Source organism: Hyperolius riggenbachi, chromosome 6 (genome assembly GCF_040937935.1).
Source record: "Hyperolius riggenbachi isolate aHypRig1 chromosome 6, aHypRig1.pri, whole genome shotgun sequence".
Classification (NCBI taxonomy): Eukaryota; Metazoa; Chordata; class Amphibia; order Anura; family Hyperoliidae; genus Hyperolius; species Hyperolius riggenbachi.
The window spans coordinates 380,817,317-380,833,371 of NC_090651.1; the positions used below are offsets into that span (position 1 = coordinate 380,817,317).

Consider the following 16,055-nt stretch of genomic DNA (forward strand, 5'->3'; position numbering starts at 1 on the left):
GCTGGACCAATAAACGGTGCTGCAAATGTCAGCTGACCAGCCTGGTCAGCTGACCTACTTCTGGTTGTCATTAGAGGTGTAGCGAACGGTTCGCCGGCGAACGGTTCCAGGCGAACTTCGGGGGTTCGCGTTCGCCTACACCAGGCGAACTTTTGCGGAAGTTCGATTCGTCCCCATAATGCACTATGAGGGTCAGCTTTGACCCTCTGCATCACAGTCAGCAGGCACATTGTAGCCATTCAGGCTACACTAAGCCCTGGAGCCCCACCCCCCTTATATAAGGCAGCCTCCGGCGGCCATTACAGTCACTCGTGTGCCTGCTAGAGACTGAGAGACAGACTAGGGAGAGCTGCTGCAGACTTGTTCTTCTAGGGACAGATTAGTTAGGTTCTTGGCTGCTTAGCTTGCTCCTGGCTGATAGTTATTGCTTTTATAGCACCCCTCAATAGCTCTTGTCAGAGCTCATCCTGTACTTTTTTTTTTTTTCTGTGTGTCAAACTGACACTTTTGTTGCATGCACAGCATTGCTAATTGATAGTGTGTGTGCCACTGCCAGCAGCCCAGCACATTCAGTGACTACCTGTGTGTGCTTCACATTGTACTACCCAGTACTGCATATACCCCAGTACCTGTTGTGTATACTTAACCCACCTCATCACTGCATATACCTAGCTCTGTGTTGAGTGAACCCAGCTCACTGCATCTAACTAGCTGTTGTGTTGAGTGAGAGCCCACCTGACCACCTCACTGCATCTAACTACCTGTTGTGTTGAGTGAGAACCCACCTCACTGCATCTGAAGTACCTTTACTGTTCAGTGAACCCAGCTCACTGCATCTAACTACCCAGTACCTGTTGTGTATACTTAACCCACCTCATCACTGCATATACCTAGCTCTGTGTTGAGTGAACCCAGCTCACTGCATCTAACTAGCTGTTGTGTTGAGTGAGAACCCACCTGGCCACCTCACTGCATCTAACTACCTGTTGTGTTGAGTGAGAACCCACCTCACTGCATCTGAAGTACCTTTACTGTTCAGTGAACCCAGCTCACTGCATCTAACTACCCAGTACCTGTTGTGTATACTTAACCCACCTCATCACTGCATATACCTAGCTCTGTGTTGAGTGAACCCAGCGCACTGCATCTAACTAGCTGCTGTGTTGAGTGAGAACCCACCTGGCCACCTCACTGCATCTAACTACCTGTTGTGTTGAGTGAGAACCCACCTCACAGCATCTGAAGTACCTTTACTGTTCAGTGAACCCAGCTCACTGCATCTAACTACCCAGTACCTGTTGTGTATACTAAACCCACCTCATCACTGCATATACCTAGCTCTTCGCAGGAGTTATTTGGTGGTGGTGGTGAAATCACTGATTCCCAGCCACTACTGTCACAACAACAAAAAGGCGCAGGTACACCACCTCATACGTCTGAGTTAGGTGGCGATAGTATGGACGTAACGTGTGTGGATGGGGATGATGGTGGACCACCTGAAGTTGGTGCACTTGAGGAGGTGTTTGAGGAAAGCGCAGCTGGCCAGGAGGATTATGATGACGATTATACGGATACCACATATGTTCCCAATAGAGGAGATGACCAGGGGGACAGTTCAGAGGAGGAGTCAGAGAGGAGTAGGAGGAGATGACTCCATTATAGAAGCAGAGGGAGCTCGTCCTCAGAAACAGCTGGGGGCAGTGTCATGTATCACCAGCTATGGCCAGCCAGCACACATGCCCTTCAATGTCAGCTGCTGATGCCACCGTAGCGCCATCAGCCCAGGGGGGCTCTGCGGTTTGGAAATTTTTTAACGTGTGTGTCTCAGATCGGAGCAAAGCCATCTGTTGTCTCTGCCAGCAAAAATTGAGCCAACTCTCACGTAGGGACAAGTGCCTTACGAAGGCACCTGGAGAGAAGGCACAAACAGCTATGGCAAGAACACCTGAGGAAAAGCAGCACCCCTCAAAAGACAAGCCACCCTCCTTCTCCTCTTCCTCCTTCAGGTGCATCGTCTTCATCCACTTTCTCCCTTGCACCTTCACAGCCACCCTCCTCCACACCGCCTCTTCCCTTCAGTGGTTCCTTCTCCTCTGCCCACAGCAGTACCCAGCTGTCCGTGAAGGAAGTATTTGAGCGTAAGAAGCAAATGTCTGCCAGTCACCCTCTTGCCCGGCGTCTGACAGCTGGCGTGGCGAAACTATTAGCTCGCCAGCTATTACCATACAAGCTGGTGGAGTCGGAGGCTTTCCGTAAGTTTGTGGCCATTGGTACACCGCAGTGGAAGATACCAGGCCGCAATTATTTTTCACAAAAGGCCATACCCAAACTCTACCGTGCAGTTGAGAGGCAAGTGGTGTCATCTCTGGCACACAGCATTGGGTCAAGGGTCCACCTGACCACGGATGCCTGGTCTGCCAAGCACGGGCAAGGCCACTACATTACATACACAGCCCATTGGGTCAACCTGGTGACCGATGGCAGCAAGCAGGGAGTACGTGGCTGCGCAGCGGACCGACTTGTCACACCTCCACGGCTTGCAGGCAGGCCTCCAGCCACCTCCTCTCCACCTGCTACCAACGCTTCGCTGCCGTCATCCTCCTCCTCCTCCTTGGCTGGTGCCACGATCTCCTCTCCAGCTACACAGCCCCAGCACCCCAGGGTCTATGCTGCATGCCAGGTACGACGGTGTCACGCAGTGTTAGACATGTCTTGCCTGAAAGCGGAGAGTCACACTGGAGCAGCTCTCCTGGCTGCTCTTAACAAACAGGTGGAGCAATGGCTGACCCCGCACAAGCTTGAGATCGGCAACGTGGTGTGTGACAACGGCAGCAATCTCATTGCTGCGTTGAATTTGGGAAAGCTGACACACATACCCTGCATGGCACATGTGCTGAATCTGGTCGTGCAAAGATTTGTGTCCAAGTACTCAGGCTTAGAGGACGTCCTGAAGCAGGCCAGGAAGTTGTGTGGGCATTTCAGGCGCTCTTACAAGGCCATGGCACGCTTTGCGGACATTCAGCGTAGAAACAACTTGCCGGTGAGACGCCTGATTTGCGATAGCCTGACTCGCTGGAATTCCACCCTGCTGATGTTCTCTTGCCTGCTAGATTAGGAGAAAGCCGTCACCCAGTACCTGTATCATTACAGTACAAGGACACAATCTGGGAGGATGGGGATGTTGTGGCCCAACAACTGGACACTGATGCGAAATGCATGCAGGGTCATGGAGCCCTTTGAGGAGGTGACCAAACTGGTGAGTCGCGATGAGGGCACCATCAGTGACTTGATCCCCTACGCCTACTTCCTGGAGCGTGCCGTGCGTAGAGTGGTGGATACAGCTGTGGAGGAGCGTGAACGAGAAGAGTTACGGCAGCAGGAGTCGTGGGAGCCATTTACACACGAACCCGATGTTCCCACAACACCTGCGGCAGCACAGAGGGGGGAGGAGGAGGAGGAGGAAGAAGAGGAGTCATGTGGGGAAGGAGAGGAGTCAGACTCTGATGATGGTGATGATGAGGAAGGTGTTTCTGCGGAGGAGGAAGAGGCGGCGGAAGAAGAACAACCGCGGCAGCCGTCACAGGGGGCTTCTGCTGCTCCACGTTCACGTGGTATTGTTCGTGGCTGGGGGGAGGAAGAGGAGTTGCATCCCGTCACTGAGGAAGAGCAAGAGGAGATGGAGAGTACGTCTGCATCCAGCTTTGTGCAGATGTCCTCTTTCATGTTGTCCAGCCTGTTGAGGGACCCCCGTATCAAAAAACTCAAGACGAATGACCTGTACTGGGTGGCCACGCTACTAGACCCTCGGTACAGGCACAAAGTGGCGGACCTGTTACCAAGTCAACACAAGGCGGAAAGGATGCAGCACTTGCAGAACAAGCTGTCGATGATGCTTTACAATGCGTTTAAGGGTGATGTGGCTGCACAACGCAATCAAGGTACCACTGGCAGTAACCCTCCTCCTCCCAAGTCCACGCAGGCAAGGACAGGACGCTCCAGCGATCTCAGGGTGATGTCGGACATGCGGACGTTCTTTAGTCCAACTCCTCGCCATAGTCCTTCCGGATCCACCCTCCACCAACGCCTGGACCGGCAGGTAGCCGACTACCTGGCCTTGAGTGTGGATGTAGACTCTGCGAAAAGCGACGATGAACCCTTGGACTACTGGTTGCGCAGGCTTGACCTGTGGCCAGAGCTGTCCCAATTTGCCATACAACTTCTCTCTTGCCCTGCCGCAAGCGTCCTGTCAGAAAGGACCTTCAGTGCAGCTGGAGGCATAGTTACTGAGAAGAGAAGTCGCCTAAGTCACGACAGTGTTCAGTACCTGACCTTTATCAAAATGAATGAGGATAGAATGGATCACGGAGGGCTACTGCACGACCGAAGACTAAGTCAGTCCCCACACACAGCATCTCTGCCTGCAGGCCGCTTGACTGCCTTCTCCGCCACCACCACCAGGGTCCAGGACTCTAGGCGGATTCCTGAATTTTTAAGGCCGCTGCTAACAGCGGCCGCTACACAAATTTTTCTGGTGCGTATACATGCCTGCCTAATTTTTCTGGCTGCACTTCGGGCGGCTGCAACAAAAAAACAAAAGGCATGTACATGTGCCCATCCCCCTTCGTGATCATTACCTTGCCGCGGTGAAGGGGCTTGCGTATCACAATGAAGCAATGACCGCCGGCTATTTGAGTGTCTCGGGTGGGGGTGGCACACAAAAGATAATAAGGTCGTTGCTTCATTGTGGTCAGACCAAATTTGATCAGCTGGACAGTCACTGTTGTTCTACCATTGAGCTACCACAGCCCGGCGACCATATGGGCTTGAAAAACACCACGGCCTACACTCTGTCCACGGTGCGCACCAGTCCAGCACGGCCGTCACTACGCAAACAGCTGTTTGCGGTTTGTTACACAGTGAGTTTGGTGTGTCAGTGTGAAGCAGAACTCTAATTACACTCCCTAATTGATGTATACCCATGCAAGATGTTTGAAAAGCACTTTAGGCCTGCAATTTAGCATTCAATGTGATTTCTGCCCTTAAAACGCTGCTTTGCGTCAAACCCAGATTTTTCCCCGGGACTTTGGGCATGTATCCCACTCCGCTATGCCCCCCTCCAGGTGTTAGACCCCTTGAAACATCTTTTCCATCACTTTTGTGGCCAGCATATTTTTTTCTATTTTTCTAAGTTCGCCTCCCCATTGAAGTCTATTGCGGTTCGCGAACTGTTACGCAAACCGAACCTTCCGCGGAAGTTCGCGAACCCGGTTCGCGAACCGAAAATCGGAGGTTCGCGACATCTCTAGTTGTCATATAAACCCTGCCTCGCTGCGCGCACGCGCATAACTCTGAACCTTGGTGGACTATGAGTCCCAGCCACACCAGTACTGTCTTGCAAAGTATTTGCTGACCTGTGCGCGGGGATGGTCGCACCGCCATCCGCACCGGCGGTGGCCTCCCCGCGCTGGGACAGACCACTGGCATCAGGCCTATGCGTGCTAACCGCCGCGTCAGACGCAGCGGTTTTTCCGCGTTCCGCTATGTGATGCGCGGAAAGAGCCGCCTCCCGCTGTCTTACAGCGGCGGCTCTTCCGCGTTTCTTCACACCTTCCAAATCTTGCAACCTGACAAAAAGGCCTCTTTTCCCTGGACTGAACTATGCAACCTGCATAGGAAACCAACAAACTGTCCAGGGAATCAAGGCCAGCAGAACGGTTTCTGACAGTAGTTTATCTTGCCCTAAAAGCTGCAATTGCATTTTATTCCAACTGATTTTTATTATATATTAAAATCTTCTAATGAGCTGTTCTGAACTGTGTGTGTGCGTGTGACACACAAATGTATCAATATTGGAATGCAAACAAAAGATACTGTTACCTCCAGTCTGGATGCGGATCTGAAGCTGAATAGCAGGACAAAGTGCTGTGTTTAACCATTTCAGTGATGTTCTGTTACAATTTTTTTCTGGGATAGTAGTTTTAACCGTTTAAGCCACGCGGACGTGACCTTAATGTCCACAGGGGCAGCAGCTAGAGCTGCAGGGACGTGCTAGTCACATCCCTGCAGTTTGGGGGGTCTGCAGGCGATCCTGCGGGCAGATGCCCACGATCGCGCTGCTGCTGCTAGCAGGGGGGATTGGCTGCAGGGGACAAAAGTTCTTAGGGCCAATGTGAGCATATCCGCCGAGAATAAACGCTGTTTTTGTTCAAAAACAGTGTTTATTCTTTACATACAGCCACCGCGCTATCTCCCGCCGCTGATTTCCATTGGTTTCTGCCGCTGATCATTCAATTTATGAATGGAAATGTTTCCATTCATAAACTCCCCGCCGCCACTGTGATCGGAGGCTTCCGATGGAAGCTTTGGGGATAGGGATAACATTTTAACGTTGCAATAACCATGATAAATAAAATATGTGGATTTTAATTATGGTAGCGTGAATTATTTTAAAACTAAAACGGCTGAAAACTGAAAGTAATGAATTTTTTCCATTTTTTTCTTATTATTCCCATCATAATGCATTTAGAATAAAATAATTATTAGCATAATGTACCACCCAAAGAAAGCCTAATTGGTGGCGGAAAAAAACAAGGTATAGATCATTTTGTTGTGATAAGTAGTGATAAAGTTATTGGGGAATGAATAGGAGGAGCGCTGACAGGTGAAAATTCCTCTCGTCCATAAGGTGAAAAATACCCGCGGGCTGAAATGGTTAAAGCTGCAAGGAGTCTTTTAGAGCAAAGTAGAAATGCTGACTTTCAGACCACTTTAAGAAAGAAGACTTATTCTTTCAAGTTGGAGGCGAAAGTGTCCCTGAGGGAGACATTCTCCTTACTAGGTCTGATGACCTCTTTAATTCTGGGAGAAGTGTGGGCTCAAGCCCATACTTGTTACCTGCAGGAATGGTTCCTGCTACACATGGAAGAATACACTTGGATTGCAAAACTTTCAACAAAAGCAAGGCACTCTCTCACTTGGTGAGAGAGTTAATCTAGCCTCAATCAAGGAAAATTCTGGCACCCCCCTTCTCCAATAAGGGTTTACACCTATGCCAGCCTTTGGGGATAGGGAGCTCATTGAAATCAATTACATATTCAGGGTCGTTGGAACCAAGAGACACAACTCATGTCCTCAAACTTCAGGGAGCTCTTAGCAGTAAAGATGGAGTGCTTCAGTTGCTGCCCATGCTGAAAAACGATTGTGTGGTTCTACTGTCAGACAATATGATGGTGACGGTTTCTTACATTCAGAAACAAGGGGAACAAAAATAAGAATTTTAAGGGACCTAGCACAAGAGGTGATAACAATTGCTGAGAAAAAAAATCTGTTATCCATAACTGCAGTGCATATAAAAGGCTTGCAAAATGTTGTTAGCAGACCAGTTAAGTCGGGCTTGGTTACCCGAAGTGGAATGGTCACTTAATTGGGAAGTCTTTCAGGAAATTTCAGACATGTGGGGTTCTCCGATGGTGGACCTTTTTGCCTCTCCGACCAAAACAAAAACAGACATGTTCTTTTCCCTTGATCCACCTTGGAAAGACTGGATGCTCTAGCAGTTCCTTGGGCAAAAGTTCTCGTATATGCTTTCCTTCCATTTTCTCTGATTTCTCGAACAATATGGGAAATCAAAGAGGAATCGGCCATGGTAATTTTCATAGCTCCATATTGGCCTCATAGGATCTGGTTTCCAGAGTTGTGCATCCTGGCAACCAAATTTATGATCATGGCCATCAAATCAGAGCCTTACAAATCTATCAGCTGATTACATGCTTCTCCATGCTTCTCCTAAGCATAGCCATCCCTACTCCTGAATCTAAATTCTAAAAGTTCTGAATCTAAAAAATGAATACCTATAAAGGTGGGGAGTATTGGATCTTGCAACAAGTCCATTTAACTGCTCACTTATCTGTTTTACTAAATAAAGATGCATTATAATCCCATGTCATTGTTTCAGTATTCCATTTCTGTTTTAAAGTGCCAAAAAGCAGCTCAAAGCTCAACGGGAAAGAATGCCCATCCTGTGTTTCTGATGGCACAGAGACTTGCAATTTATCTAAAACCATAAAATGCACAGGTGATGAAGACAAGTGTGTAGTCCAGACCACCCAAACTACAGGTAAGAAATACAAAAAGTCTTTGTTTCCTGTTTACAAAATTACTTGGATCTGCTACCATTAGAGCAATGGTGTTAATTTCAGTGCTGCTCGGATACCACTTTTCACTATCTGGAACTAATTCGGATCCGGATACCCCTCTATCCGATCCGGGTCGGATATCTGGATCAAACATTTTCCAATCTGAATCCGGGTCGGATATCCGACCCCAGTATCCGACGGATTCGGATATCCGGATGGAAAACCGGAAGTGGCCTTTAAATTGCTTTAAAAAAACGTTTTAGGGTATATGAGGCATTTAGCATCGTTATTTTGTAAAGGGAAACACTAATTGATGATGTGGGGATTTAAACCCCCCCCCCCCCAAAAAAATAAATGGCTGTCAATTAACATCAGGACTAGGTTCCAGAAAGCGGTCGTACTGCCGCAGTTGGGGCCTCCCCACAACTCGGACAGCACAGACACCTCCCAAAAAATTACACAGCAATTGTGTTTACATAGTTGACCATGGGACTTGTAGGTACCACGGCTCAGTTAAAAAATTAGGAGAGGTTCCAGGAAGCTGTTGTACTGCCGCAGTTGGGGCCTCCCCACAACTCGGACAGCACAGACACCTCCAAAAAAATTACACAGCAATTGTGTTTACATAGTTGATCATGGCACTTAGTGTGTTGGTACCATGGCTGTAAAAAAAAATTAGAACCTGGCTTAATCAAGATGTAGTCAGGAGGCTGTGGTGGTAAAGGGTGGTGAAGCAGGCATAGTGATTCCCACTCAGCCACTTCATTTCCCCCTTTTGCCAACAACAGGGGCCAGGAATTCACCAACCGCCCAAGCCTGGTTAATTTTTAAAAAAGTCATTCTGTCCACAGACTGGCTGGACAGACAAGAGCGCTTCTCAGTGACCATGCCACCAGCCGCACTGAAGCACCTTTCTGACATCACGCTGGAAGGCAGGCAGGACAGCGCTTCCAGGGCGTATTGCGCCAGCTCACTCCAGATATCCAGGTGCTTGACCCAGTACTCCAAGGAGTCCACAGGGGTGTCGGTGTCAAGCCCACTGTAGGACCCCATATAGTCGGCCACCAACCAGGTCAGGTGCTGGTTCTGGCTTTGAGAGCCGGATGCTGCTGCAGGCACCTCCTCTGTAGGCAGCGGTACTGGCGTGGCGTAGAGCGCCTTTGTCAGAGACAGCAGGTTTGTTGGGCGCCTGCTGCTGCTGGATGCAGGCACCTGCTGCTGTGCTGGCTGGACTGTGACAGCAGGGGGGGTGGGAGTCTGGGGGAAGGCTTCCTCCAAGTGCCGAACCAGAATCCGCTGCAAGTCCCTGATTCGGTGCACAGGGTCTCCTACTACAGGCAGGAACTGAGCCAGCTTCCCCTTCAGCAGTGGGTCCAGCATCAGGGTGATCCAGATGTCCTCCCCAGCACGCATCTGCTTCACCCTAGGGTCTTTGCGCAGGCACTGCAGCATGTGCACTGCCATGGGGAAGAGGGCTGCCATCTCTGCTGAACCATCATCTTCTGGCCTGCTGACAGTGCTGTCCTCCTCTTCTGATTCCAGAGCCTCATCTTGCTCTCTTCACCCCCGCACTACTGCAGCTGCACTCCGCTGTGCCCCCTCCTCTTCAAGGTCAGGGACCTCCAACTCCTCCAAGTCCTCCAACTCCTCTTCCTGCTGCACAGAGGTGGACTGCGAAGGTTGCTGCTGCTGCTCCTGCTGGATCAAGGCTTCCTCTCCCACTTCCAGCAGAGCATTGAGGGCCTTTTCCAGCATGCACACCATGGTCACCCACTCACACAGTGATGCATGGTCCCGGCTGACCATGTTGGTGGCCTCCAGGAAAGGTGCCAGCACCAAGCACACCAGCTGCATTTTTCCACAATCAGCACTGAGGATGATGTCCGGGAGGTGGGTGTTGCTGGTCCCGGACAAGTTGGCCTATAAGGTGGCTTTGGCCAGGTAGAGGTTGACAGCCCACCTCTGTTCGACCAGATGTTCCAACATTTCCAGGGTGGAATTCCAGCGTGTTGGAACGTCTATAATGAGCCGGTGCCGTGGGAGGTTCAGCTCCAGCTGCACGGCTTCCAGGGACGCTGTGGCACCACCCGAGCGGCGAAGATGACCCACGGTTTTCCTTGCCGCTTTCAAAAGAGTGTCCATCGCCTGGTAGGTGTGCAGGAATTTCTGCACCACCAGGTTCAGGACGTGGGCCAGACAGGGGATGTGGGTGAGGTTTCCCCGCTGGATGGTGGCAACCAGGTTTGCCCCATTGTCGGCCACCACCTCTCCAATTCTGAGGCCTCTGGGGGTCAGCCAACTCTTTTCCTGCTCTCGGAGCTTGGCCAGGTCTGCCGTAAGCTTGTTCTTCCCCAGGGTGACCATCTCCAGCAGCGCTTGGCAGTGGTGGGCCTTTATGCTGCTGCTGAGGCGGGGGTGTTTGGCGGTGGATGGAACTGGATCAGAGCTGGAACCTGCTGCACTTACCCTGACCCTGCTGCGGGGTGGCACCACCCACTGGGGTGATGATGCTGCTGTCCCCTCCTCACCCCCTTCCACCAAACTGACCCAGTGTGCGGTGAAGGACAGATAGCGTCCTGTGCCGAACCGACTGCTCCATGAGACCATTGTCACATGGAGGCGCGCACATACCGCATGGTCAAGCCCACGTTCCACGTTGGCCTTTACAAAGCGGTGCAGTGCTGGGATGGCCGTGCGTGTGAAGTAGTGCCGGCTGGGGATTGGCCAATCTGGCGCTGCGCACTGCAGGAGCGCACGCATCTGGCTCCCCTCCTGCACAAACGAGTACGGGAGGAGCTGGGAGGACAAGGCCCGTGTAAGCAAGCCGTTCAGCTGGCATATGCGACGGCTGCCGGGAGGCTGAGCCCTGACCACGAACAAGTCACTCAGCAGGGTCTGGTTGTGGTGGCGTTTTAGGCTTGCACGGGAAGCCGAGGAGGGATCAGAGGAGACCATTGAGGAGTACTGGCTGCCTGAACAGGCCTCAGTGTCAGCAGGAGTGGCAAAGGGGGTTATGGGGCTCTGACCTCTGCAAGGGCCAGCGCCAGCTTCCTTCAACCTCTTGAACTCCAAATGCTCATTTTGGTGTTTCTTGGCCAGATGGTTGATGAAGCTGGAGGTGCCATAAGTGGAGGGGTTAGACCCTCTGCTCAGCTTCACATGGCATAAATTGCAAGTTACAAACTTGCTATCAAGTGAGGGCAGATGGAAAAACTGCCATATTGGGGATTGCAGTTTGCCCTTACGTCGCTCAGAATGGGATGCTGGTGCGGATTTTCTCCCAGTGGTGGTTGGGGCCTGGGGTTGAGTGGTGTGGCTGGTGGTAGTAGTTCCACTGGCAGATGGAGCAGCAGGCTGTGGGTCACGCATTCCATGCCCACTGCTGCTCCTGCCAATCCCTACAATGCTGATCCTGCATGCCAGACCCACTGAATCCTCCTCCTCAGAGTCAGAGCTAACATCCCCCTCCGGTCGCTGGTAGTCCAGGTCCTTCACCTCATCATCAACATCAAACTCCCCCTCCTCAAACAACTGCTGGGATGATGAGCCCACCTCAAACTCCTCTTGTGCTGACACATCATGGACGGGCTCCCCCCCCCCAACAATTACTGTCAGCGTCTCAGACTCTTCCGCAAAGCCAATTTTGCTCAGAATGTTTTCTGTAGGGCTGGTGGTGGCCTCACTGTCCTGCTCGTTGTCATCCACCATCAGATGCATCACAGGCCCGGCATCTTTCTCCTCCGATTTGCGCTGCTGACCCTGCTTGAAAATGTCCGCAACACGCTGCTGCGTCTCTGCAGCGTGACCCCCCTAACAGCTGGACGGCCAGTGGGTAGCGGCGGAATGGAGACTGATGCGGCAGAACTGCTGACAGAGGCCGCAATGTTGCTCCCTCTCTTCTTGGCCTTGCTGCCCCTCCCCTGGCTGCCAGTGCCAGACATAGTACCAGATATGTGATGTCACAGATGATGTGTGGGATACTTGTACTTTATTATTGGTGGTGGGCTTGGACTGTGAATCAGCACGGAGTGACAGACAGGAGCAGAGTACAACAACAAGACACACTGACACTGCTCAGTCAGCAGCACAGCAGCTGCAGCACTGCAATAATCTGTAGTAGCAGGCTAGCAGCTAACACAGTAGTAGTACTACTCTCACTCTCTAACAACTAATAGCACTGCAACTACACAATACAACACAGTAATACTAACTACCTAACTACTAAGGCTAATAGCAGGTCAGCCAGCAGCAAGGAGCCTGGACTGTGTGCACACACAGCACACACAGACAAAGACACAGGACCTAACTAGCAGGCACAGGCAGCTGCTGCAGCTGAAAGACTGACTGACAGACTGACACTAACAAACTATACACAGACTAGCTAACTACAACACAGTAAAGCAATAGTGTAGAGAAGGTGTTTAAGTGTAAAAACGCTGGGTTTATCACTCAGCTAGTGCACTTGCTTCAGCCAAACACACTGCAGTGTCTCTCTCAGTGGCAGTCAAGCAAGGACGAGATTCTCATCATGGCCCCCTCCTTATATACAGGAGGGACTGGCCAAGGTTCCCCTCTGTGATTGGTTGCTTGGGCTTAGGCTGGGAGCCCTCTGATTGGCTGAATGACGTCATGGACGTCATCTCCATGGTAGCAGTACCCGGATCTCCGCCGGATATCCGGGCATGCGACCAACTATCTGCAGATAGCTATCCGGATTTTGGCCCAGGTATCCGGAATCCGGATCCGGTCGGATAGGCCTAAAAAGTTTGGATATCCGGAATCCTGATGAGCAGCACTGGTTAATTAAACACACAAACATCACAGGGTTGCTCAAATTTCTTGAGTGTACTTTTTAATAGTGTGCAAAGGGGATAAATGACTGAAGTTTGTCTAAGGCCTCATTTGAGAGATTTCCCCTCACTTCCATGCCTTTTACTGATGGCTAACACTGTACAATACTCTACTGCTACTTCCATGCCTTTGTGTCCACCATGAAACTTTATGTAATAATGTAATGATATGTAAAAGCCTTCGGAGATTACCGCTCACTTCCTGTGGTCGAAACTAGAATTGTGCGGAAGTGTATTGAAAAAAATACGATTCCACACATGCGCACAGTAATGTGAATGGGAAACAATTTAAAATCTCTGTCACCATAAACTTACATGACTTCCAGTCACTACGGGTGTTCGTCCATAACGTGCTGTTGTCTTCGCATCAAATTTGATACTTAGGTAGGTAGGAAAGACCCCATAGGTTTTCGTTACTACTGCAGTAAAAAGGTAACGCAATGCAATGAAAACGGCCCAGTGTGAAAGGGGCCCAATACTTATCACAGTGGCCACCACTTCCAGCAATATACTTTTCTTATTTTTAGTTTATGGTCTGTAATTGATGTTTGGCATGCACAGCTGTACATCAATAGAGATGGCCTGAACACTTTGCCGGCGAGCAGTATTCTGTGAACATCCGCTGTTTGCATTCGCGCTGAACAGCAAACTTTTGGCGTAGTCGATTCGCTCCCTATACATTATCATTGAGCTAAACTTTGACCCCTTACCTCACAGTCAGCAGACACATGGCAGCCAATCAGCTAGCACCCTCTCATGGACCCCCCACCCCCTATCAAAAAGCAGTTGCGGTGGCCATATTGGATTAATTGCTGGCTGCTGACTGTTAGTGAGAGGAGGGTCAGACTTGCTGCAGATACGTAGGGAAAGCATTAGCTAGACCTGTGTTCTTGTTCCTCACTTGCTGTGAAAGCCCTTTTAATGGCTAGCACATTGGTCTCCTGTGTTTTTTGTGTGTGTGACACTCCACAGGCCACTGACACCCAGAGCTGTGTGCACACTACTGCTGTTGCCTCATTAAGTTGCAGGCACAGAACCACTCCAGTGCATTATTATTTCACTGTATTCTGATAATATTATTGCATTTCTCTGTGTGACACTCCATAGCCCACTGACACCCAGAGCTGTGCATAGTGTGATTTCTGCCCTTTAGGGATTAAAACCCGACTTTGTGTCAACTGGTGGACTTTTGGCATGGATCCCCCTCCGGCATGGAGCCCCTGTCCAGGTGTTGGACCCCTTGAAACAACTTTTTTGTCACTTTTGTGGGCAGAAATAGTCTTTGTGGGTTTTAAAATTCACCTGCCTATTGAAGTCTATGGTGGTTCACCAGATTTGCCTGTTCGCAAACATTTACAGAAGTTCCTGTTCGCCGTTTGTGAGCAGAAAATTCTAGGTTCATGACATCTCTATACAGAGCTAGAAACAAGATTGGAGAGTCATGGAGTCAACAGTCTCTGAAAACTTGATTGTTTTTAATCAGTGGTGCTCGGATACCTCTTTTTGATATCAGAGTTGATCCGGATCCGGACTGCAAAATATCTGGATAAATCCGGATATCCGAATTCAAACCGTTCAGCAATCCGAATAGATCCGGATATCCGAACCCATTATCCGGGTAAATCCGGGTATCTGGATTGAACACCGGAAGTGACCTTTACGTTACTTCCAAAACGTCTTTTATAGTAAATGATGCATTTTTTAAAGAAAAACAGCAATTGTTTATGTGGAAATGTATAATACAAAAAAAAAAAAAAAGAGAGAGAGAAATGGCTGTAAATTAACATGAGAAGCTTCCAGACAGCGCAGTGCAGCCCACATGTTGTCCAAAGTCCTATGCACAACTGGGACATCACAGTTTGCAGCCCAGACATCTCAAAAAAATTAAACAGTTTTTTTTTCCTCAACAAAATACAGCTATTGTAGTGGCGTAATAGCTGGTGGCAGACTGGCAGCAGAAGATATAGTTCTACGTGGACCATGGCAGTGGGTAACACAGACAGCAGCAGGAGGAGGAGGTAGATGCAGCTATTGTAGTAGCGTAATAGCTGGTAGCAGTAGCAGACTGGCAGCAGAAGATATAGTTCTGTGTGGACCCTGGTGGTGGGTAACACAGACAGCAGCAGCAGGAGGAGTAGGTAGATGCTGGTATTGTAGTGGTGTAATAGCTTGTGGTGGCAGACTGGCAGTGGCAGAAGAGGATTTTTTTTTTTTTTTTAGGAAAAACGGCAATTGTTTATGTGGAAAGGTATAATACAAAAGAAAAAAGAGAAATGGCTGTAAATTAACATCAGAAGGTTCCAGACAGCGCAGTGCAGCCCACATTGTGTCCAAAGTCCTATGCACAACTGGGACATCACAGTTTTCAGCCCAGACATCTCAAAAAATTAAACTGTTTTTTTCCCTCAACAAAATACAGCTATTGTAGTGGCGTAATAGCTGGTGGCAGACTGGCAGCAGAAGATCTAGTTCTCTGTGGACCCTGGCAGTGGGTAACACAGACAGCAGCAGCAGGAGGAGTAGGTAGATGCAGCTATTGAAGCGGTGTAATAGCTGGTGGTGGCAGACTGGCAATGGCAGCAGAAGATTTGTTCTGTGTGGACCCTGGCAGTGGGAAACACAGGCTGGGACAGCAGGAGGAGGAGGTAGATGCAGCCATTGTAGTAGCGTAATAGCTGGTGGCAGTGGCAGACTGGCAGCAGAAGATATAGTTCTGTGTGGACCCTGGCGGTGGGAAACAGACAGCAGCAGTAGGAGGAGTAGGTAGATGCACCCAGAGCCGGATTAAGGCTAAATGGGGCCCTAAGCAAAGTAACTGATTTGGGCCCCCCCATCATGTCGTAATAGAATCAGAAGATGCAGCTGCACAGCAACATGCCGCACACACCGGGGCAGCCGAGCTACTGGTTGCTATGGGCAACAGCCCGCTTTCCTCTGTGGGTGCACAATGCAGGGAATAGCAGCGGCAAAATGCAGAGTGAGAGATGAATGGCTGGGGCATTTGCACTCAGGGGCTGGGGCACCCCTGTGAAGAGGGCACCAGATATCACAGCAGCAGCACTTTCCCCCT

At 50.1% G+C, this 16,055-nt stretch overlaps 1 protein-coding gene across 2 annotated transcripts in view; it reads left to right on the plus strand.

Moving 5' to 3' along the window:
* The window catches only part of LOC137523093 (uncharacterized), a 249,456-nt gene that overhangs the window by 199,036 nt on the left and 34,365 nt on the right, over positions 1-16,055 (plus strand). For both annotated transcript variants that reach the window (XM_068243306.1, XM_068243308.1), the window contains exon 5: positions 7,976-8,116. In XM_068243306.1, coding sequence (XP_068099407.1) covers positions 7,976-8,116 — 141 coding nt within the window. The remainder of the gene's footprint in view (positions 1-7,975; positions 8,117-16,055) is intronic.